Raw genomic sequence first — 25,889 nt, forward strand, 5'->3', positions numbered from 1 at the left:
AACAATACCCAAATCAACATTGGAAGCCTTATGTATATTTATATAAGATATATATGATATATGGTGATATAACAACAGATGTACAATAACATTATATGTGTATTTTTTTCTTTCCTCATAAGTGGTGTAATAGTAGAGTATAGCAACCTTGGCATGACAGATTCTTTCGCAGATAATTCTTGGTTGTAGGAGACATTCCTGCGTGTGTACAATGCCAGTAGCAGCCCCTTCAATGCAGTTGTTACAAATAAAAATGTCTCCAGATATTGCCGACAGTCCTCTGAGGGGAAAATTGCCCTGTTCCGGGATCACAGGTCTATCCATTTCTCTAAGATAGTAACTACTCTCTTATTCCATGCTGTGGATGAGGTTATAAACTCACAGAACTATGATCTTTCCAACTATTAATGAGGAAATAATTCTGAAAGTACATATATAGGCTACGTTATGAGAAGAAAATCTGGTAGAGTCAGGTGAGCATGGGGATAGTAGAAGAGAAATATATCTGTAATTAAAGAGAATTTATCTGGCTCTTCTTGTATTTACTATTGCCTATTGATGCCTGGAATCCAGTTTGAATCTCCATCTTCATTTTCTCTGTGCAATCACCTAAGCAGAAATGTTTCCTAAAACCCTTAGTGGAGACCATGAGCGAGTGGTATACAAATGAACCAAACAAATAAACACTGTCCAAGGTACTGCTGAGTATGTTAATTGTACAATATTAGGAGAAGCAGATGCTGAATTTCATGTTTGATATTCTTTCTGTCTCAAGGGAGGGCAGTTTGAATGCAAGACACCAAATATACACTGTCTTAATTTTATATATAAGGTAAAACACTTATGAGGAATACTTTTATAATTGTGGATTTTGGCTATCAAAATTAACAGCTTCTTTATTTAATTTTTTCAGTTTTTCATGTTATTTTTCAATAATTTTAAACTTATAAAAACGTTGCAAAAATACAATAATGCTTTTCATGCAGATTTCCCACATATTAACATCTCTTACATTTGCTTTCTCATTTTCTCTACTAATATACACATATTACTATTTTAAGATGTTTGAGAGTAAATTAAGGATATGATGCCCCTGTATCCATAAAGAGTTTATTTATATGTCCTAATAACAAGGTAATTCATTTACATTACAACAGTAAAATAATCAACATCAGGAAATTAACACTGGTACAATAGAAATGTCTAATCTATAGAACTTAGTTGAATTTTGCAATATTCCATGAATGTCCTTTATAATAAACAAAAAATTTTTGTAGGGGAGGGTTTGGGATCTAGGATTCAATCCAGGATCAAATGTTACATTCATAAGTCTCTTAGTGTCCTTCAATCTGCAATCATTCTTCAGACTTTCTTCATCTTGACATTTTTGAAGACTGTAAGCCAATTATTATCTAGAGCATCCATACCTTAGATCTGTGGGATGTTTTTCTATGATTAGGTTCAGGTTATGCCTTGTTGAAAGGAATGCCATATAGTGCTGTGTTGTGCTTCTCAGTATACCATATTGAGAGGGGAAAAGTACTCATTCATTCTATTCTGCTGATACTACTTTGATCACTTGTTTAGGGTGATGTTTGCCAAATGTCTCCATGGAAAAGTTACAATTTTCTCCCTTATAATTAATAAATGTCTTGTAAGGAGATTATTTGATTGATGTACATTTCCTAGTTCCTATCAGACTTTTACTCACTCGTTTTTTTTGTTTTTCTTTTCTTTGCCTTTTTTTTTTTTTTTTTTTTTTTTTGAGACAGAGTTTCACCCTTGTTGCCCAGGCTGAAGTGCAATGGCATGATCTTGGCTCACTGCAACCTCCGCCTCCCGGGTTCAAGTGATTCTCCTGCCTCATCCTCCTGAGTAGCTGGGATTATAGGCGCACGCCCCCACGCCTGGCTAAGTTTTTATATTTTTAGTAGAGATGGGGTTTCACCACGTTGGCCAGGCTGGTCTCAACACCTGACCTTAGGTGATCCACCCTCCTCGGCCTCCCAAAGTGCTGGGATTACAGGCCTGAGCCACCATGTCCAGCCTCACTCACTAGTTTTTAGATACACTGATCATTCTAATCTAAAGAAATTATTACTTTCAGGGGTATCATGTGGTGATTTTGTTAATGTCAACATTCCTTCTACATTTATTAGCTTTTATTATACTTTAAGTACAGGTTTATCTTTTTCTCTTTTGTCTAGTAATTCACTTATATAAGAAGGAACTCATAGATTGTTATTTTATCATATGGGTTAAAATCATTAATGACATTTTATGTACAGATGCGCAGACAGTTTAAATAGAGCTAAGAAGGTAAGTGATCAGTTATGTGTTAGTTGCATTTTCCCCCTCTCCTTTAACATCTTAGCTAATATTGTTGTCCTGTTCCAATATTAGGATAATCCAGCAGAACCTGTTGCTGTTTCAAAGGTTGGGTGCCAGTTCTGCCTCAGTGATTCATTGAGGTGGAGGTGAAAGAGCAGAAGTCACCCTCTCCTTGGAAGCCAGGAGCATTTTATTGTTTTTAACAGTGCTGAGAATGCCAATGACTCGAAAGATGAGAAAAAAAAAAAAAAAAAAAGACACTTAATGAGTTTCAGCATTTTAATGTACTGCAGGTTCCCAATTGTATGAGTTTAAGAAGCTTAGCAATTCGGTATCTTCTGAATAATAGCATTTATTTTATACTCTAAATACTCCCAGGGAAGTCTGAATAACACTGCAGTTTCTTCGGTGTAATAGCTTTGGTGGGCTAATTGACTTGAACAGTGGAATTGCTCCTTAAAAAAAAAAAAAGCCACACAGTTTTGATTAATGAGCCCAGTAATAAATCATTAATCTTTGTAGCTCACAAATGATAGGAACAGTGTTATGTTTCCCACCTCGTAATATATTTCTTGATTCTCTTGCTAATACAGTGGCCACATTTTAAGGATCTCATTATCAATTTAATATGCCTACCTCCATATAATTTAATAAAACATCTAGTAGGTTTACACTTATGAGGAACACAATGGGACACATTCTAAATAGTGATAATTGTTCTTTAATTAGCATGACTTATATTTAGTTAGTAGCTATCCTCTTAAAATGTTCTAAATTTCCTTATGTAATAAAAATTACAGAAATAATCATGATTTACTGAGCTTCTGTATTCCTGGAACTCTGCTAAGTTTTTAGTATGTCATAACATTGAATTTCTACAATAACCTTCTGAGGTTATTAGTATTATTATCTCCATTTTTCAGTCCACGAAATTTGCTGAGAAGTGTTAATAACAGTTAGTGTCAGGGTCACCATGTCATTACATGTTTACAGCTCATGCCTACTCAAAGTTTTCTAGAGGATTACGAACAAAATCATTTTTATTCAAATGGAAATATATAGTTAAATAGTCAGTCCAAATTGATGTTTGTCATTGTTTTAGGGCTTAATGTCTCTCAGTGGCTTTTACATTTTAAAATTTAATTTTCATGCATATCATGTAGCTCAGACACCATTTAAAAATAATTTAGATTGTCAAATCATCATTTTAAGGAAAATAGAATTTCAAGTTATGGGCTATAAGAATCAGGGGACAGATATCTAAGTCTTAGCTGCCCTAATGTGTCAAAAAATAGCACTTTATTATTTAAATTTAGTTGTATAACATCCACTAGTCTGAACTTTCTAAGGCAGGCAGAGATCATGTCCTATTACATCTGTGTCCTCAGAATTTAGCTCAGGGGGTGACGTACACGAGAAGATGAAAAACTATTGAATGAGTGAGTGAATGATCAAGAGCAAATATGAAAACATAAGTGGATGATCCATTTAGTAATTTGCCCAAGTCAAGAGATGGAAATCGACAAGTGACTTTGAGTTGGATTAGTGTTGTGACCACGAGTACTTCCATTTGTTCAGGTGAGCTACTTACTGAATCACAAGACTCCTATAGGGAGAAAATATGTAACTAAGAAAAACTAAGATGTATGCATTACTTTTTCAATGATAGTCTAGGCACTCTAAGTAAAATTATTTAACTCATTGTTGAGTCACATTAAATGTAAGACTTATCTCTTTCTAACTTACAATTTTTTTTTAAATTGCAAGTAAAAATTCAAAAGCTAACAGAAGACAAGAAACAGCTAAGATCACAGCAGGACTGAAGGAGATAGAGACACGAAAAACATTTCAAAAATTCAGTGAATCCAGGAGGTGGTTTTTTGAAAAGATTAACAAAATAGATGGATTGCTAGCTAGACTAGTAAAGAAGAAAAGAGGGAAGAAAAAATAGACACAATAAAAATGATAAAAGGGATATTACCACTGATCCCACACAAATACAAACTACTACCAGAGAATACTATAGACACCTCTATGCAAATAAACTAGAAAATCCAGAAGAAAGGGATAAATTCCTGGCCACATACACCATCCCAAGACTAAACCAGGAGGAAGTCAAATCCCTGAATAGACCAATAACAAGTTCCGAAATTGAGACAGTAATTAATACCCTACCAACCAAAAAAACCCCAGGACCAGATGGATTCAGAGCCGAATTCTACCAGAAGTACAAAGAAGAGCTGGTACCATTGTTTCAGAAACTGTTCCAAACAATAGAAAAAGAGGGAATCCTCCCTAACTCACTTTATGAGGCCAGCATCATCCTGATACCAAAACCTGGCAGAGACACAGCAAAAAAAAAAAAAAAAAAAAAAAAAAAAAAAAAAAAAAATTCGGGCCAATATGCCTGATGAGCATCGATGCAAAAATCCTCAATAAAATACTGGCAAACTGAATCCAGCAGCACATGAGAAAGCTTATCCACCATGATCAAGTCGGCTTCATCTCGGGGATGCAAGGCTGGTTCGACATATACAAATCAATAAACATAATCCATCACATAAACAGAACCAATGACAAAAACCACATGATTATCCCAATAGATGCAGTGAAGAGCTTCGATAAAATTCAACACCCCTTCATGCTAAAAACTCTCAATATATTAGATACTGATAGAACATATCTCAAAATAATAAGAGCTATTTATGACAAACCCATAGCCAATATTATACCAAATGGTCATAAGCTGGAAGCATTCCCTTTGAAAACTGGCACAAGACAAGGATGCCCTATCTCACCACTCCTATTCAACATAGTATTGGAAGTTCTGGCCAGGGCAATCAGTCAAGAGAAAGAAATAAAGGATATTCAAATGGGAAGAGAGGAAGTCAAGTTGTCTCTGTTTGCAGATGACGTGATTTTATATTTAGAAAACACCATCATCTCAGCCCAAAAACTCCTTATGCTGAGAAGCAACTTGAGCAAAGTCTCAGAATACAAAATCCATGTGCAAAAATCACAAGCATTCTTATACACCAACAAGACAAGCAGAGAGCCAAATCATGAGTGAACTCGCATGCACAATTGCATGGGAGAATGAAATACCTAGGAATACAACTTATAAGAGACATGAAGGATCTCTTCAAGGAGAACTACAAACCACTGCTCAAGGAAATAAGAGCAGACACAAACAAATGGAAAAACATTCCATGCTCATGGATAGGAAGAATCAATATAATGAAAATGGTGAAAATGGCCATACTGCCCAGAGTAATTTATAGATTCAATGCTATTCCTGTTAAGCTACCATTGACTTTCATCGCAAAAAAAAAAAAAAAAAAAAAAAAAAAACTTCTTTAAATTTAACATAGAATGAGAAAAAAGCTCGTATAGCCAAGACAATCCTAAGCAAAACGAACGAAGCTGGAGGCATCACAATACCTGACTTTAAACTATACTACAAGGCTATAATAACTAAAACAACATGGTACTGGTACCAAAACAAATATATAGACCAATGGAACAGAATAGAGGCCTCAGAAATAACACCACACATCTACAACCATCTGATCTTCAACAAACCTGACAAAAATAAGCAATGGGGAAAGGATCCCCTATTTAATAAATGGCAGTGGGAAAACTGGCTACACCTTATATAAAATTTAACTCAAGATGGATTGAAAACTTAAAGGTAAAACCTGGAACCATAAAAACCCTAGAAGAAAACCTAGGCAATATCATTCAGGACATAGGCATGGCCAAAGACTTCATGACTAAAACACTAAAAGCAATTGCAACAAAGGCCAGACTTGACAAATGGGATGTAATCAAACTAAAGAGCTTCTGCACAGCAAAAGAAACTATCATCAAAGCAAACAGGCAAACTACAGAATGGGAGAAAATTTTTGCAATCTACCATCTGACAAAGGTCTAATATCCAGAATGTAAAAGGAACTTAAATTTACAAGGAAAAAAGAAACAGCCCCAACAAAAAGTGGGCAAAGGATATAAAGAAGACATTTATTCGGCCAACAAATATGAAAAAAAGCTCATCATCACTGGTCATTAGAGAAATGCAAATCAAAACCACAATGAGATACCATCTCATGCCAGTTATAATGGCAATTCTTAAAAAGTCAGGAAACAACAGATGCTGGCATGGCTGTGGAGAAATAGGAATGCTTTTACACTGTTGGTGAGAGTGTAAATTATTTCAATCATTGTGGAAGATAGTGTGGCGATTCTTCAAGGATCTAGAACCAGAAATACATTTGACCCAGCAATCCCATTACTGAGTATATACCCAAAGGATTATAAATTATGCTACTATAAAGACACATGCACATGTATGTTTATTACAGCACTATTTACAATAGCAAAGACTTGGAACCAACCCAAATGTCCATCAGTGATAGACTGGATAAAGCAAACTTGGCATATATACACCATGGAATATTATGCAGCCATAAAAAATAATGAGTTCATGTTCTTCACAGGGACATGGATGAAGCTGGAAGCCATCATTCTCAGCAAACTAACACAAGAACAGAAAATCAAACACCACATGTTCTCACTTATAAATGGGAGTTGAACCATGAGAACACATGGACACAGGGAGGGGAATATCACACACTGGGGGCCTGTTGGGGCAGGAGGGTAAGGGGAGGGAGAAGATTAGGACAAATACCTAACTCACACAGGGCTTAAAACCTAGATGATGGGTTGATAGGTGCAGCAAGTCACCATGGCACATGTATACCTGTGTAACCTGCACGTTCTGCATATGTATCCCAGAACTTAAAGTAAAAGTTAAAGAAAAATGCAAATAATGTATGTGCCAAATGGTGCTGGCAATGGTGATGAAAGACATTCTTTTAAAATAAAAAAATAGTTTAACCTTATTTGAACACCCTCAACCCACTGCTGCACCTCTTCTTTGCTGTTTCTCTACCAAAGTCACCATGTTCATATAAGAAATGAAAGCAAGACAGTATCACCTAATTAGGTTCCTTTTCCAGCTAACGTGGCATTGATAAACTGATTTTCATTGTGATATATACACACACAGCACACCACATTTTCTCCAAGCTAATACTAACGATCACAGTTTCCCAAAAGTTGTGCAGCCTGTTCTCTTTGGAAAGTCTCTCTTTGGAAAGACTAGGATGATATAAACCTACTATAAGTCATCCTTCACTTCGACAGAATTTTAATATAGAGCAGAATGTTTTTTTACGTGCCAATGTAGAGCTGACTGCTTCCTCTATAACATGTAAAATGCGCATGGCTTTACAGGGCCAGTTTTCTGTAAAATTGACATTGGATAATTTAGGAATAAATGTAGATTCAAGCAAACCAACACACAAGATAACATTTTGTAGATAAAGTTATGGCTTTTCACTTTATGTATTAAATATATGTATATATTTATTATACTTTAAGTTCTAGGGTACATGTGCACAAGGTGCAGGTTTGTTACATAGGTATACATGTGCCATGTTGGTGTGCTGCACCATCAACTCATCACTTACATTAGGTATTTCTCCTACTGCTATCCCTCCCCCATTCCCCCACCCCCAACAGGCCCCAGTGCGTAATGTTCCCTGTCCTGTGTCCAAGTGATCTCATTGTTCAATTCCCACCTACGAGTGAGAACATGTGGTGTTTGGTTTTCTGTTCCTGTGTTAGTTTGCTGAGAATGATGGTTTCCAGCTTCATCCATGTCCCTGCAAAGGACATGAGCTCATCCTTTTTTATGGCTGTATAGTATGCCATGATGTATATGTGCCACTTTTTCTTAATCCAGTCTATCATTGATGGACATTTGGGTTGGTTCCAACTCTTTGCTATTGTGAATAATGCCACAATAAACATACACATTCATGATTTATAATGCTTTGGGTATATACCCAGTAATGGGATTGCTGGGTCAAATGCTATTTCTAGTTCTAGATCCTTGAGGAATCACCACACTGTCTTCCACAATGGTTGAACTTATTTACACTCCCACTGACAGTGTAAAAGTGTTTTTATTTCTCCACAGCCATGCCGGCATCTGTTGTTTCCTGACTTTTTAGTGATCGCCATTCTAACTGGCATGAGATGGTATCTCATTGTGGTTTTGATTTGCATTTCTCTGATGACTAATGAAGATGAGCATTTTCTAATTGGAAAAAAACTATTTTAAAGTTCATATGGAACCAAAAAAGAGCCTGCATAGCCAAGACAATCCTAAGCAAAAAGAACAATTGTTTCTTATAACTTCAACTTTCTCACATGTAAAATGGGGCTATCTACCTCAAGGATTAAGGAATATAAACGTAATGAATTTTAATGACTTTAAATCATAGTATTTTTCATATAGTAAGCAGTATAAATACTAGATACTATCATACCATAAAAAGGTAAAGGTAATGATACATGTCTTACCTAACAACAGTTTATAAAAAATGATATTAATGTTAATCTTATATGACAATGAATAATTTTAGTACAAATATGTCTTATGTATTATTCATGATATACTAAAAATAGTATTTGTTATTTATCAAAAATTAAATTTAATGAGATATCTTATATTTTATTTGGCAGCCTTAATATAGATGACATAGTGTTTGTCACATGAGCTCTGTTGCATAATTCCCAGAGTCATCATTTGTGCTGTGTTCTGGGCAAGGGGCGGGGATGTCAATCGACTACAGTGAGAATGGTTGTCCTTGAGAGGAACTCAATGCCCCTAATATATTTTACATTTCAATGGTATGTTTTTGTGAGATTACCGAAAGTGAATCTGGGTGAGACTCAGCCAGCCTAAGCTGTCATATCCTAGGCAGAAGATACAAAAATGTTTTGCATCTGTTCTATATTTGTATGTGTTGTGGTGATTATTTCAGAAGAAATTAGTAGTGTATCATAGTAAAACTATGGCTGCCTTTATGCCATTTCCACAGTTCCATAGTTGTTTGGAGCATAATAGTCTTTATCGATAAATCAGTTAGAGCTTTCTATCTCAGAGTTCATAGCAGGTGGATAAAATAGACATTCCTGCGGAACCTCTTTCTGAGCAGTGAATTAGACTCTAAGAAAATGTGAGATTTGTTTACAATATTGAGTAGTTCTCTATAGTTTTGTTTCCTGTTCTCATTTTTGACCATCAAGACTATGAGTACAAAACATTATATATTTGTGATATAGTAATATATTATCATAAAACTATAGAGAGATCTCAATATTGTAAAATGTTAATTTAGCATTTTCTCACAGGAGAAACCATCACATCAGGGCTGATAACTGGTGATACTGAGCTCAAGTTCATGAGGTGTATGTGGAGGGAGAAGTCAAGGAAAGCCAGGGATCCAATCTGGCCACCTGTTCCAGGACCACAGGTAACTCAAATTTAGTCATAAAGGCTGAAGATCCTCATGGAATCATTCACCGCCCAACTCAATTCAAGGCTGCTCAATTGATCTAGAAATAAAAGCCAGCCCAAGCCTTAAAGAATAGCCTAAATGATCAGTGGTTCAACACTGGTCATTGTTTCACAGTCAGGTCTCTGCTGAGTTTGTTCTCCAGAATTAAACCTTCCAATTGAACTTGAGGACATGAACTCCAGTTGCTGACACTGTGCTTACTTTATATCCAAAATAATTAAATGCTTCTTTTTTTAAAAGTGTTTCTTGGGGACATTGTTCTTATTGTTTCTTATTTTAGGGAAATTGCTCTTATTTTTGCTTTGGAAGGAAAAAAATGGGAGTCACCTTCCTCAAACTGAATCACCATACAGAACTAGCAAAAGAGAAATCACCTTTTCTCTTTTAGTAAAGACAAAAGGCAATTGAAAATATAGAGGCACCTTCACTGCTTAGCAAACAGGACAGAGGGCATGTTTTTAGGCACCATTTAAGGGTGAAAGCCTACTTCTTTGCAGTCCTTCTTTACTCTTCCCTTTGGTCTTTAATGCCTTACCTTGGATGTTTGCTTCTGGAGCGCCTATCTTGAGGTAAGGCATCTTACTTTGCTTAGTCAGAGCACTGGCTTTGTGTCCAGGGAATGCAGAAGTCCTAGTGGGAAGTTCAGAGCTGATCGTAGGTCCTTATTTTTTCATAGCAATACAGATTTGACAAAACGAACACTTTGTATTAGCCAGGGTTCTCCAGAGAAACAGAACCAATAGGATGTGTCTCTCTCTCACTCCCTCTCCCGCACTACCCCATCCCCTGTCCCCTCTCTCCCTGCCACAAGTCTCTCTCTGTCCTTCTGTCCATCTCCCTCTCTTCCTCTTTCCCTCCATCTTTCCCTCTGTCTCCCATTTCTCCCTCTCCCCATCTCCCGTTCTGTCCCTCCCTCCCATTACCTTAATCTCTCACTCCTTCTCTTTTTCTCCCACCTCTTCCTCCATCTGTCCCTCTCCTCCTTCTCCCTCTCTCCCTTTCTTCCTCTCTCCTCTACATCCTCCCCCACATCACTCCATCTTCCCCCCTCCCCTCTTTATCATATGAACTTGACTCATGAGATTATGGAGTCTGACAAGTCCTAAGCTCTTCCGTTGGCAGCTGGGGTCCTAGGAGAGCCCACACAGTTGTTCCAGTCTCTAGGCTGTCAGGTTCAAGACTCAAGAAGGGCTGATATTTCAGTCAGGGTCTGAAGGCAGGAAAATGAAGTCCCGGCTCAAAGGCAGTCAGACGAGAGGAAGTCTTTCTTAACTCTGGGGAGGATCAGCCTTTTTGTTTTATTCAAGTCTTCAACTGATTGGGTGAGAGCCACCCACACTGAGGAGAGCATTCTGTTTCACATAGTGCATCAGTTTAAATGTTAAACTCATTCAAAAATAGCCCCATAGAAACACCCAGAAAATGGTTTGACCAATCTGGGCACACGGTGACTCAGTCAAGTTGACACATAAAATTAACTATCATACAAATATATAATACTGAAGCAAGTATGGCCAAAACGGCAGACTTCCATCAGTTCTCATCTAGAGGTGCAGTAACTATCACCAGAAAAGTGAAGACATCTTTGTTCAAATTAGTGTTAAACTAATTCCAAAATATCTGATGCCTTTAGGGCAGTTTGTTAACATAGAAGGCTCTGATTCCCTGTTTTCAAAGTGTGAAAAAAAAAATTAGTTTTTATTATTAATTTTTAAATTGCTGCAGCATATAAAATAGACTGTTCCATTAAAAAAATCTTGCTCCTTTGCATCCACATTAATTTTCTTTTCTACAGGTGAGAATCACTGAATAATGATATTTATAGGCAATCTCTAGAATTGTTGTAGTGTAGTAAAAAGTACTACATCAAGTCAAACAATATCACTTATGATATTGCTTCTTCACTTAAGATATAGGACCTAGTTTTCTCATTTGTATTTTTGGAATAATAACTCTTTCCCTATCTACCTTACGAGGTAGATAAAGGGCCACATGATATAAAATGACCCTGAAACTTTTAAAATACTAAAAACTCTGCTCTGTATAAGGTAACATTATTATCTTTAGTCTATATATACATCCTCCTCAATGTTTTCAAAACATATCTATAGTTGCAAGCTTGCTTTAGAGTTGTTTCGTACCTCTTCAGGGTATTTCTAAATGTTTTGTCACCACTGATTAGGATAATTCATCTTGAGATAGCATTTTTTCACCCAATAGTTAAAAAATTTCTATAAATTGGTTATACACAATTTTGTGATTTAAAAGAACTTGGAATAAACGTGGAGGTGCACATATCTTTTTGATATACTTATTTCCTTTTCTTTGGATACTTAGTAGTGGGATTGCTGGGTCACATGTTAGTAATTTCAGTCTTCTGAGGACCCTCATACTGTTTTCCATAATGGCTATACAAATTTACATTCTGGCTAAAAATGTATAAGAATTTCCTTTTTTTCAACATCCTCACCAGCATTGGTTATTTTTTTGTTTTTTTTCTGACAATAGGCATTCTAATAGGGGTGAGATGGTATATCATTATGGTTTTGATTTGCATTTCCCTGATGATTAGTGGTGTTGAGTATTTTTCTCATATATCTGTTGGCCATTATGAATAGTTGGCAGATGAATAGTTTGCAAATATTTTCGCCCATTCTGCTGGTTGTCTCCTTACTATGTTGATTGTTTCCTTTTAGTTGAATATAGTCCCATTTGTCCATTTTTGCTTTTGTTGCTTGTGCTTTTGAAGTCTTAACCATAAAAAATCTTTGTCCAGACCAATATCCTAAACCCTTTCCCTTATGTTGTCTTCTAGTAGTTTTACAGTTTGGGGTCTTACATTTAAGTCTTTAAGTCATTTTGAGATTTTGAGTTGATTTTTGTATATGGTAAGTGATAAGGGTCTAGTTTCATTATTCTGTATGTGGCTCTCCAGTTTTTATAGCACCATTTAAAAATTTAGTATGTGTATACAGACACACACACACACACACACACACACACATACACACACACATGCACCCAGTGGAATACTATTTAGTCACAAAAAAAGAATAAAATTCTGTCATGCATGACAACATAGATGAGCCTGGAGGATATTAGGTTAAGTGAAACAAGTCAGGCACACAGAAAAATAAATACCACATATTCTCACTCATATGTAGGAGCTAAAAAAGTTGAACTCATAGAAGCAGAGAGTAGAACTGTGGTACTAGAGGCTAGGAAGGGTAGCAGGAAGTGGGGATATGGGAGTCTTTTGATAAACAAGTACAAAATTACAACTAGTTAGGATAAATAAGTTCTAGAGTTTGATGGCACTGTAGGGTGACTATAATTAACAATAGTTTATTGCATATCTTTAAATATCTGGAAGAAAGGAGTTTGAATATTCCCAACACAAATAATAAATGTTCGAGGTTATGAATATGCTAATTACCTTGATTCAATCATTACACTTGTATTCATATATCAGAATATCACTTTGCACCACATACATTTGTACAATTATTACTTGCCAATTAAAAATGTTTTTTAAAAAGCGTTCGATAGTATATAAAGTAAGCAAGAACTAATCACTTACTGAGACACATAGGGTGTTCCATTATGAAAAAAATATAGTGGGAATATATTCCCATAAAGCAGTTCTACTCAAAGTTTGTTACTTGCTACTTGTCCACAATGAAATATGTACAGAAATTGAGAGAAAGCATTTAAAATATTTTATAACAATTGACATTAACATAATATCTATTCCAATATGTAATTTTGTGTCTGTTGAGTGTAATAATAAAAATTTGGACCTGCATTTTGCATATCCTTTTATTTCCTATTAATTTATTTTTATTATATTCTACAAATGTATTGATCAATGGCATGTTGGAAATAAAAATAGTTCACGCTCCAGGGAGTTTAAGAAATTACTCTAAAATCTCAATTTAGTGTTAGTACTGTAGCTACTTCCAGAGCATTTAAATGTCATTCCATCAAATGTGAATGTTATTAGATTGTTTTTGAGTTTTAAAATTGTGTTCTAATAGCTTTTTTCAGAATTGTGTTTCTATAATAGCCATAATGCATACTCAAACACCCAGACATAACCTTTGATCTAGATAGGGCAGTGTTTTCTTGTCCTCTACAAGTATTCATTTGCTTAGCCACCTTGAAATGTTCTGAAGTTCTGAAATTGTCTTAAACTGCTCAAAAGCAAATGAATGCCAATAAATCTGATTTTGATGGCATACGTACACTAAAAACCTGAGAAAAAGGAAGTCGTTTCAGGGAAAATAAATTATTTACATATTTTTGCATAAGATGACAGATATGGGCTCCCATTAACAATGGAGAGGATACTTTTCTAACTTTTAATGAGCTTTTGACAAAACTAAATAATAAACCAAGAAATCCTTATACAAATGAAAAAATGTAGAAACAGACCAAAATGGAGGAGTTACTTATAGTGACATGGACAGTCAAATGTAATAGATGTATGAATTGTAGTCATATACTTTCACCATCTAATATACACTTCACAATATTCATTCAATGACTATGTGTAGAATACTAGCTAAGGCTAGGAGCTCTTTTTTCATAGCCTTCACTCTTTAACTCAAGCTTATGGACGAACAGGCAAAAGTGAATAAAACAAGGAACTCAGATATATTTATTTTTGTCTGTATAATATTCTTTTGAACCACAACCTGCTATTTATTAATCATTGGATTTTAAGAACGAAGTCGGTGTTGTAAATTGACAATAACATCAGCTCAAGTATAAAAGGACCTGGGCTCTATTTCTAGCCTCTTCTTCTAGCTGAGTGGCCTTGGGCAAGTCATAATCTCACCACTAGTTTCTGCTTTTTTCTATCTGTTAGATGATAAGACTGGATAAGATGCCACCTGAGATCCATTTAGGAGCTCTGTCCATAAAAATTTAAGTTAAAAAATTATAAAAAGATCTTTTTGATTGCAATTATCCTGTGAAAAACCTTTCTGGAAAATTGAAAGGAAAGTGCTCTTTGTTTCATAGCGCCAATGAACCTTTTGAAAATGACCATCCATTTACATAAACCTGATATATAAATATAATTGAAAGTAAAAATATAAATGTATATACTATTTTAAAGTTTATTTTATGCATAATTTAAATTCTATTTTCAACTAATATATTCAAGACTAATACTGCATTCATTTCAAAGAACAGAATTACTTAAATAACACTCCCCAATGTCATATTCTTTCTGTGAATACAGATTAAGGAATGACACTATCCAATATGCTACTGACTCTGTGAATACAAATTAAAGAGTTGGCCTTGTTGTTTGAATTTGGATTCAGAAAATAGCTTACCAGGCAATCCCTTATGTACTGAGCCCTGCGTATTTATGGTACACCATTTTGAGCAGCTGCAATGCATTCAGTACTCAGGGAATTTGGAAATGACTTTGAATTTGGATAAACTGGTGCACTGATGCCTGGAGAAAATTCTAAGATCTATACAGTACCTGAGACAATGGCGTAGACTGTGATTATTGACCTGATCAAGGGCAAAGGGGTATTGAATATTGAGCAAATTCCAACCCATTCATAGGACTGTCATGTGCTGTGGTCCATTCATTGGTAAGCTCTGGGTTGATGAGGAACTCCAAAGCTCTGGGGCATGTATTTCTTGTATAACTTGAGTAGTTCTAGACATGTGGGACTCAGAAATCACATCATAAGAAAGTTGTTCATTTCTCAATTCTTTTTAAATTCTGATTCTTCCCAGTAAAAAGACTCAGTCTGGTGCTAGTGTGCTTCTAACTGTTCCATTAATTATTAATTCCCTTTGCAACAGAGAGTCAAGCGGGAGCACCAAAGCCTTCTGCAAACAGTATCTAGCTATAATTTGAAAATATTAGTTTGTCCACTGTTTTTACAGTAACCTTCTATTTACGGCAAGTAATACTGGCCTTTTAGTTATGGTAACAACACAAAGTTATTTTTTAAAATAGATTTATTTAAGCCCCAGAGGTATGTTTATTTAGAAAAAAATTTAAAATAAGAAACAACCTATGACTGTCAAAAATTTCTAACATTTGGTATTTCAAATAATTGAAGTTTGAGAAACATTGGACCGGTGGAAAATACACTGAACTGGAAGATAGGAAAATTAGTCACTAAGTCTCATGTTAACCCCATCACTAATTATTAGATTGTCCTTTGGCAAGATGGTGAATCTTTCCTACCTCCATTTCCTCATTATCCAGTAAATGTAATGATATTTGCCAAACTACTTTTGGAGCGACAATGTGAAGATTAAATGATAAATGGTGAAATACTATGAATGTTGGAAGTTATATGTAGATAAGCTTCATTATTATGTATCTGAAATGTCCCTTTGTTTTTTAATTTATCGCCTCACAGAAACAAAAACAAGATCAAAACCATTTAAAGAAGAATGATATTATCTCTGTTTTTTTCTCTAGGACCATGACAGTTATTGGTGGTGGTAGTGATGATGGTGGTGGTGATAATGGGGGGTGTGTGTGTGTGTGCGCGTGTGTGTGTTTATGTATGTCTGTGACAGAGAAAGAGAGGGAGATTGACTTCACTCATTCAGTCTCTATATGTAAACTATTCCTAAATATTAAGACTCTAGTCATCTTCTCCAGATTATATTTTATTTTTGCTATTTCCCACAGTGCTCAAAAGCTTGAAAAGTAAACTAGGTTTAAAATGAAACTAATAATACATCATATTCACTCCAAGTTTTAATAAAAATATCACAACCTATCTGAATATTTAGAGTTATTAAAAATACAGAAATTTAGTTGCACACAAAAATTATTTCTTGACCTGAAACAATATTTGGATTCTTGTTTATTGTACTTGTTTATTGTTTTTAAAACCATAAATATCTAATAATATGATCTCTTTCAACAAAAGATATTTTACTGTTACATAATACCATTTTCTATAGACTTCAGGATTTCTTTTTCTAATTTAATCTCTGGCTTATCCTTGAAACTAAAGTTTCTGTTTGGTTAAAATATAATAGTTCAGTTAACTATCTGGTACATTTTGATATTAATGACTAGTCTGTCAAACTTTTGACTATTTTATTTGAGACATAAATACAACTAAGTTCCAAATTATTACTTCATTATATAAAATAGAGAAAATTGATATACACAGAAATAACTCTAGTAATTGTGGTTTTGTTTCCCATTCTATTAAGCAAAGCTTATTTAAGCATTATTGCTGCTGAAATAGGAGATGATAGACATCATAATCTTATTTGTATATAAATATTTAGGCTTGGTCTAGGACAGCAGTTCTCAAACTTAAGCCGTCATGATCACCTGGAGGGCTTGTCAAAACACAGATTTCTTGGCCCACTCTCAGATTCTGCTTCAGTAGTTCTGTGATGGGGCCTGAGAAATTGTGTTTCCAGTAAGTTCCCAGGTGAGGTTAAGGCTGATGTTGCATTTCTGGGACTATGCTTTGAGACTCATTGGTCTAGTGGAAGGCAGTAGACCAGAGTAATAAATCCCATGGACTTTGGTGATAGGCCCAGATTTCAGCCCTGACTTTGGCACTTATGAGCTGTGTAACTTGGATAAGTTAGGGATCCATTTTGTCATCCATAAAATGGTAATTATATCTATTAAGAATATTGAATGAAATAATGTATGTTAAGTGTTGGAACTATGCTTAGCATATTATGAACTCTCACTAAATGCAATATCAGTAACTAATTGTGATGGCAGTAAGAGTGTAATCATAGAAGTAGTGGTTAATGGTAATAAAAAAGAATATACACATTTGCCTTTGTTCAATTGCATTAAAAGTTTTTTAGTAGGCCGGACGTAGTGGCTCACGCCTGTAATCCCAGCATTTGGGAGGCCAAGACGGGAGGATCATTTGAGGTCAGGAGTTACAGACCAGACTGGCTAACACAGTGAAACTCCATCTCTACCAAAAATACAAAAAAAATTAGCTGGGCGTGGTGGCGGGCACCTGTAGTCCCAGCTACTTGGGATGCTGAGGCAGGAGAATGGCGTGAACCCAGGAGGCAGAGCTTGCAGTGAGCCGAGATCATGCCACTGCACTCCAACTTGGGCGACAGAGCAAGACCCTGCCTCAAAAAAAAAAAAAAAAAAACCAAACAAACAAAAAAAATAAGAAAGAAAGTGTATTAGTCTTTCTAAGGAATGAGGGACAGAGAGCTTGGCTTTCAGTGGTCATTTTGTCTGTGATAAACATTCTGCACAATGCATCAGTAAAAAGAAGTAATGCCCCAGTGAAAGCACTTTCAAGAGCACTTTAGAGATTATGATCTACATTGCAGTTTAAACAAAAGTTTCTCCATGTGTACAATGTTTCTCAATACTCAGAACTTACCACATTTGTTTCTTTCCTTCCCTTAGCAACAAGAGCAAGACCCAACAAATCTATACATCTCAAATCTCCCCATTTCTATGGATGAGCAGGAACTTGAGAATATGCTGAAACCCTTTGGACATGTCATTTCCACAAGAATACTAAGAGACGCTAATGGAGTCAGCAGAGGTGTTGGCTTTGCCAGGTAAAATTCTTTCTTTATATGTGATCGATCTTTCCTCATTGTTCTTTTAAAATTCCATTCCTTTTTTAGTACTAGAGCCCAAAGCAATAGGATATGCACAGAAAAAAAAAAAAAAAAAAAAATTAAAAGTAGCTTATCAAATCTGTCATCCCTCTGTATCTTTGCTTGGAGCTAAAGAATTTCAATGTAATTATAAATAAATTGTGCTTGTTAAAATGTACGTAGAATGTGTTTATGTGTCTTGAGTCATAGCAACATACATACTCAGTTCCCAGTCCTCTCTGTGCCTGTAGATCAACAAAATCAGATGCTGCCAATACCTGACAGAGATAATAAATGTCCAATACCCCAAAGCAAAACAGCCCATGGGGCGAACAAAGTATCTAAATGTTTTTGCATCAATTTCCAAAAAAGGGTGCTAGCATTTCTCAGTAAAGAGAAAATAAAAGAAAGGAAACATTTAGAGAAACAGGAATTACTGAGAAGACCCAATAAACCCAGAAATACAAGGGAGGTCAAGAAGCCATTTGCATTTAAAAGACCCTGGCTATGTGTTTTTGATATTTTAGGCAGAACAGGGAAAAAAAATGTATTCCTTTCATTGTAAGAAAAGGAAGAGTAGTTTTCATTTTAACTTCGAAGGAATGTTTACAAAAGAGGATCTCAGCCAGGAATGGAGTTTAAATAGCTGTACCTGCTGTGCTTTCATGAAAAACAAAGCTAAAGAAACCACAGAGTGAAAGAAACTGCTCAAAGACAATGAAGAAAAATAAAAGTCTTGTCTCTATGGCTTGGTTTATGTGTGTCTCCAGCTGATTTAACATGGATGAATGGATGGATGTTAAGTGTTACGTGGAAGTCAGCCCATTGCAGACAAGTTTGTTCATCTAGAATAAACTCTGCTGTCACTTGAAAAACCATTCCAAGGCCAGGAGCGATGGCTCATGCCTGTAATCCCAGCACTTTGGGAGACTGAAATGGGCAGATCAAGAGGTCAGGAATTCGAGACCAGAAAAAGATGAAAAACCATTCCAAACTAACTTCCGTTAACTCATTTTAGAAGATAACAAATTGTCATGTATATGTTAACTAATGTCTAACTCTATTTCCTTGGAGTTATGGTTGTGGACCACATGTGATAATTCTTCTTCTTCTCTGTAATGTATACATAGTAAACCAGTAGACATATGCAAGGTACATGCTTGATGATTTGAATAGAAATAAACAGAATGAAGAAAATCTCCCTAACTTGAATGTGTGCATGAGGTATTCAGGCTTTCAGGATATTGACACCTGTCGATTTTCATGGCCAAGGCAGAGCCTATGACACTAGTTGGATCGCTGAATTTAGCCAATGTAATCATTCTTATATAGTGTACAACTGGCTATTGAAGGTCTGAGCAATGTGGGAGTTCACTGAACCAGCTGCCATATTTCACTTTACATACCATGCACATTCCTTTGGTTCTTCCCCCATCCCCTGCCCTCCAAAAACTCTCCAATAAATTAGTTTCTCCTTCATTTGAACTCCTGCTGGGAAATAAATGCATTTCAAATTCATTAAGAGAACATATTTCCAAAAAGACCTACAGTGATTTTTTTTTCTTTAAACAAAGGATGTGTTGGTACAAATATATTCGTTTCCTAGGTCTGGCATAACACAATGTCACAGAACAGTGGCTCATATAACATAAATTGATTTTCTTACAATTCTGGAGGCTAGAAGCCAGAGATCAAGGTGTCCTTATAGCTGGCTTCTTGTGACACCTTTCTTCTTGGCTTGTAAATGGCTGTGCGCACCCTTTGTCCTCACGTGGCTTTCCTTCTGTGCATTCCTGTGTCTTAATCTCTTATAAGAGCCCCAAGTCATACTACATTAGGGCCCACCCTAATGGCCTCATTTTAACTTAATTCCCCCTTTAAAGACCCTGTCTCCAAATACAGTCACGTTGTGAAGTATTGGGAGTTAGGACTTCCACATATGAATTTTGTAAGGGACACAATTCAGTTCATAACACAAAGATTGAACTATTCATTTCTCTCCCGTTTATCTTTTCTATACAATGAGAGTTTGCTTAAAATGAAGCATACTTTTCTTAAGTACAGAGTCAAGTAATATATATTCTAAAAGGCAAAACTATAATGCTGGTATATGAGATCATGAAAGAATAAAACTTACAAAGTTATTTTTCTTTAGGAACTGAGGAAGGACGGGAATTTTACATTTTATCTCTGTTGTGAATGCAGTCTCTCTCTCCTCCATTGCATTGTGCATATAGAAGCCACAGTGAGCGCTTCAATGTTCAAATCTCATCATGTCAGGGTCCTGCTTACAATCCTTCAACGTTTCACTTGCCAACCTCTCCAGCATCATTCTTGATATTGCACACCATCCTGGCTTTGACTCTTTCTGTCTCATGTTCAGGCAAAAGCTGCCCTTCTTGCCTGGTTATACTTTGCATGGCTCTTCTCCTGACTTCTGCCTACTCACCTCTCAGGCATTGGATTAAACATCTTTTCTTCAAAGAATTTTTCACTGACCTCCAATCTTTGGCTTTAGACAAAGTTAGCTCTTGTTACAGCTCCTATAAAAGTTTTGATTTTTCTTTCAAATAAAATATATCACAATTACAATGAATTCATTGTTTAATCACTGTCTTCACCAAATGGATTGTACATTTCCTTAAGTCAAGTTTTCTTTTTCATTGTTGGATAGATGACTGGATATGTGGCTAGTGGATTTCGTGATTACCATTCTGTGAAGTTTCAGAATAGCTAAATTCACTGGTCTTTTACAGCTTTGAGCTTCAAATATGAGTTAGCAGTCACATTACAATTCTGAAATTTAGGTCTCTGTACTCTAAATAATGTCTTTTCCAATTTCAGAAAGTGGTATGTGGACTGAAAAGGCAAACATAGTTTCAAGACCAGTCACTGATTTCTTATGCCTAAGAAATAAAAATGAAGTGTGAGTCTGACTCTCTTTTGAAAGAAGCCAGGAAACCGACACAGAAAAAGTATTTCATTCTCCATGTATCTTAGACTTTAACGTTTGAGGATCAGAATCCCACATGATTAACCTAATTTAATGGGGTGAGAAAATATTGTTAGCTGTACCATAAATAGATCTGCCCAAATTCCTACTTTGCTGTAGAACATTTGCTGTGCATTTTCTCAAGCAATTACGGCTTTTGCCTTAACTAATTTGATCATTCACAACTTAATCCTTGCACAAATGTTTCTCCTTTTAAGAATATCCTGTCCCTTTTCCACTCAGCTTTTCTCATCTGAAATTTTCCCTCTGAACCACAAAACAGAGATTATTTCAGTCACCATTTCTTGATTCTTCCAAGAATATTACATAGCAAGTGAGAGAAATTATTGTATTAAATAAAGATGTCTTGGGACAGTGGTTCTCAAAGTGTGGTTCCCAAATCAGCAGCTTCAGTGCTTCCTAAAACCTTGTTAGAAATGCAAATTTCCTGCCCCCAACCTACTGAATTAACAATCTGGTGGTGAGGGTGTTCAGCAGTGTGTAATGTGTGTACTAACAAGCACCTTAGATGACTCTAAAAGCACTCTAAAGCTTGAGAAGCTTTGCCTTAGGGCATTAGTACTTGTTCTTAGGACCATCTGAATGATCTGTGAAAACTCTAACTGCTGGGCCCACTCTTCAAGTTTCTGATTCAATTGGTTTGGGGTGAGACTCAATTATTTGCATTTCTAACAAGTTTCCAGGTGATACTTACACTACAGATAAGGGAACCACCCTTTGAGAACTACTGCTTTAAAGTTATCTGTGATTTTTCCAGGTGGAGTTGATTACTGTTGATGCCTGATTTACATTGTTTTACTTTCTCAAAATTACTAATAAGGAACTATCCCCCTTCCTGTTCCTCATGCCTTCTTCTTTGTATCTGTCCAGTACTTAGAATATTGACACATAATTGAACTTGAGCAAATTTCTTATGATAAATAAATTAAATCACTTTAAGGTTTGGGGTTTTTTTAAAAACATAGCAATATGCAGAAAGACATTTGATGATAATGATAAACCAATTGTAAGATAGAGTACTGGAATATGAGAAAAATCTTTGGTAGCACCAGCCCAACTAGTATTAGCTCACAAATTGTTTCTTCCTGTAGGAGTTTACAGTTCCACAGGCATTATTAAAAGAATATGCTGACTGTGGCCAGGCGTGGTGGCTCACGCCTGTAATCCCAGCACTTTGGGAGGCCGAGGCAGGTGGATCACGAGGTCAGGAGATCCAGACCATCCTGGCTAACACGGTGAAACCCCATCTCTACTAAAAATACAAAAAATTAGGCGGGCGTGGTGGTGGGCGCCTGTAGTCCCAGCTACTCGGGAGGCTGAGGCAGGAGAATGGCGTGAACCCAGGAGGCGGAGCTTACAGTGAGCCAAGATCGCGCCATTGCACTCTACCTTGGGTGACAGAGCGAGACTGCGTCTCAAAAACAAACAAACAAACAAAAAACCCAAAAACAAAACATGCTGACTGCACGCGGTGGCTTACACCTGTAATCCTAGCACTTCTCGAGGCCAAGGTGGGCAGATCATGAGGTCAGGAGTTTGAGGCCAGCCTGGTCAACATAGTGAGACCTCATCTCTACTAAAAATACAAAAAATTAGCCAGGCATGGTGGCACATGCCTGTAAACCCAGCTACTCGGGAGGCTGAGGCATGAGAATTGCTTAAACCTGGGAGGTGGAGGTTGCAGTGAGCCAAGATCGCACCACTCCACTCCAGCCGGCAAGGTAGTGCGAGACTCCGTCTCAGACAAAAAAAAAAAAAAAAAGAAATAAAAGAAAGAATGTGCTTATTTAATTGGGAGAATACCCAGTCAATAATTGTGTCTAGTAAATTGTTGTACATATCTCTTGAATTTATGACTATCTCAATTCAGAAAACCTGAATAATTCTTTCAGTGGACTTCATTTTGAATGTTACTATTGGTGACTAATAACCATCAGATGTGGTCCTTAATTCATGTACAAGGGATTCCAAAATTCCTTTGACTGGAAAGAATCCCCCCATAATTATTTTACTTGCAACTATACATTAATCTTCTTTGATAACCATCTCTTCAAAGTAAAAGGAGTATCTTCATTTTATATTTAAAACGCTGAACTTCAAAGCATTGATTTGAATGCCAGTAGGGCGCACAGACAGCACAATTACAGCGTTTTCAAAGTTCCAGAAGCACAAGATAGTGTCTGAAATTACAGACATTTTATTTTTATTGTGTGTGTATGTGTGTGTGTGTTTTACCCTCTTGTAACTTAAAACAATTTTGTAAGATCCACCCCCCTCCAGGCAGCATTTTATAGCCAAGTTATAAACCTCTAAAAACAGAAGTTTACGGTGGGAATGCCGACGGTCGGCCCCACTACTGCAGAGCTAGTGAATGCCAACAGAGTACCTTGCCTGCGAGGGGAAGGATCAGAGCATAAATCAGCCAGAGTCTGGAGGGCCATGACCGTGTGTTCATGTTATCCATTTCCCACTCCCAGAAACATGAGACTGATTGTCCAGCAAAAATCACATTGAGAGGGTGTTAGGAGAGGCCAGTAAAGAATGACCCAAAGTGGGGAAGCGATGGTTGGGGGGCGGGGGGAGGCGGGTGAGCATTCACCATTAATCCAGCTTCAACATCTGGGAACATAGAACCTCTTTAAGCAATGCGTTTACTGTCCCCTGGTGAGCTAAAGAGCGTGAGAGACTGCAGAACAAAGAGACCTTTGTGTTTTGTACTATTTTTTGCCCTTCTTCAATACTCTTAATTTGATTCTCATGGAGCTTTGTTTGAACAACTTCTAACATATGGGCAGCCCTGTGTTCTACCTCTCCCTACTGAATGTGCAAGTTTTCTAAATAAATCATTTAAGATTTTCTTTCTTTTCATTAAGTTAAAAAAAGCTGGTTATAGGCATGCAAATACTAGCCTGCTTATTAAATATCAATCAGTATAAATAGCAGGTCTTTTTTTGCGTTTCCTACTAATAACTTTGAATATTGTTAAAATGTTATTTATTTACCTTCTACGGCCTGATACTTCTTGTTCTCTTCTTCCATCTGCTGAAATATAATGAGACCACAGAAACAGAATAATCATATGAAAATATGGGAATTTTTAAGAATATGTTAAATAACTACTTTCTTTGAAGGCAAATAGATGACTCTTTAAAATGCCCATCAAGTCTATCAAATTTTTTAAAAACTGTTTGGAATTGTTTGGAATATTGTTTTGACTGTATCTGTCTTGAATCCATCACTGCAGTAACACAATTTCTCGCTTGCTGTTTTGGCAATCCTTTTGCCATTATTATTTTAAACACATGGAACCAGGAAATCAAAAGCGACTAAGGAAAATCTCTAAAGTGTAAACTTAGTGATTAGTAATCTCCAAACTACAGCTGTGTTTGTACAGAAACAGGTTACAATTGTGTTTTCTGAGATTGAAGAGAGTAAAGGTTGTATGTTTCATTCTTTTTGGTAATTTTAATTCTTCTTCTAATTGCCATCAGATGTGGTCTGCTGGAGAGTATACTCCTGGACCCCCTGCAGCTTCTTCATCTTTGTTCTTCTTTTGTGTGTCTCATCTTTTAACTTCGTTTGTTTCTTCTCCTTGCCTCTTTCTCTTTCTCTTACCCTCAGAAAGTCAGAATCATAGCTGGAGAGTTAAACGTTCTACTTTCTTTTTCATACATTCAGAGCCCTGAGTTTCAAAACCCTAACCAACCAGTGAACCAACTAAATACATTGCATCAAATAATTTGTTATTCTGAAATCTCTGAGACTCCAGTCTAGTTGCATAGATGCCTTTATAAAAATCTGATGAAGGGGATACAATATATACTTTATTGCTTTATTATTATAAAATAAAAATGACCACATACCAAATAATGCCCTCTGTGAAATGGGAAGAGAGTTCTGAAAAATGATTTACCTCTATAAAATGGAATTGAGGGAGCTTTGTTACCTCCAGATTAGAAATGGTGGCCATTCAGTATGCTTAGGGCTCACAAGATGTCTTTGACCTGTACCTGCTGTAAACACAAAGCATGACAAGGACTATTAGAGCATCCAGAAAAGTGGTGGCGTTGGAGGCAGCTAGTCTGCTTCTGGCCAATAGAAAAGTAAGATGTGGAAATATAGCCCAATATCGTTTGGACAACAAGTTTGAGCCTCTTTTATTTAGTATATTTTCTACACTCTCAGCTTTCTATGAATTGGGCTAATACATTTATTCTCTGTATCTCTATGGTTATAAACATGGTTCTACATGGGTCTGAAATAACTTAGCTTGCAATACAATACAATACCATTATATTATAACATAATATAATTATAATTATAAATTATATTAAAGTCATAATATTCTAAAGACCAGGATGATTCGACAAGTGACAGCAACTATATCAATAAGTTGACTGAGATTTGGCTCAAATATATATATATATATATAGATACACACACACACACACACACACACACATATATATATGTGTAATCATTTCATTCTTTCTTTTAGTTTATTGAAT

General features: G+C 36.1%; 1 protein-coding gene across 12 annotated transcripts in view; it reads left to right on the forward strand.

Moving 5' to 3' along the window:
• The window catches only part of RBMS3 (RNA binding motif single stranded interacting protein 3), a 743,496-nt gene that overhangs the window by 431,431 nt on the left and 286,176 nt on the right, over positions 1-25,889 (forward strand). For 11 of the 12 annotated variants that reach the window (XM_008009337.3, XM_008009341.3, XM_008009343.3 and 8 more), the window contains exon 5: positions 18,169-18,326. In XM_008009337.3, the coding sequence (XP_008007528.2) occupies positions 18,169-18,326 (158 nt within the window). Of the gene's footprint in view, positions 1-9,546; positions 9,717-18,168; positions 18,327-25,889 lie in introns of those variants that run through there. The other variant, XM_073023662.1, reaches the window with a different exon arrangement.

Source organism: Chlorocebus sabaeus, chromosome 15, assembly GCF_047675955.1.
Source record: "Chlorocebus sabaeus isolate Y175 chromosome 15, mChlSab1.0.hap1, whole genome shotgun sequence".
Classification (NCBI taxonomy): Eukaryota; Metazoa; Chordata; class Mammalia; order Primates; family Cercopithecidae; genus Chlorocebus; species Chlorocebus sabaeus.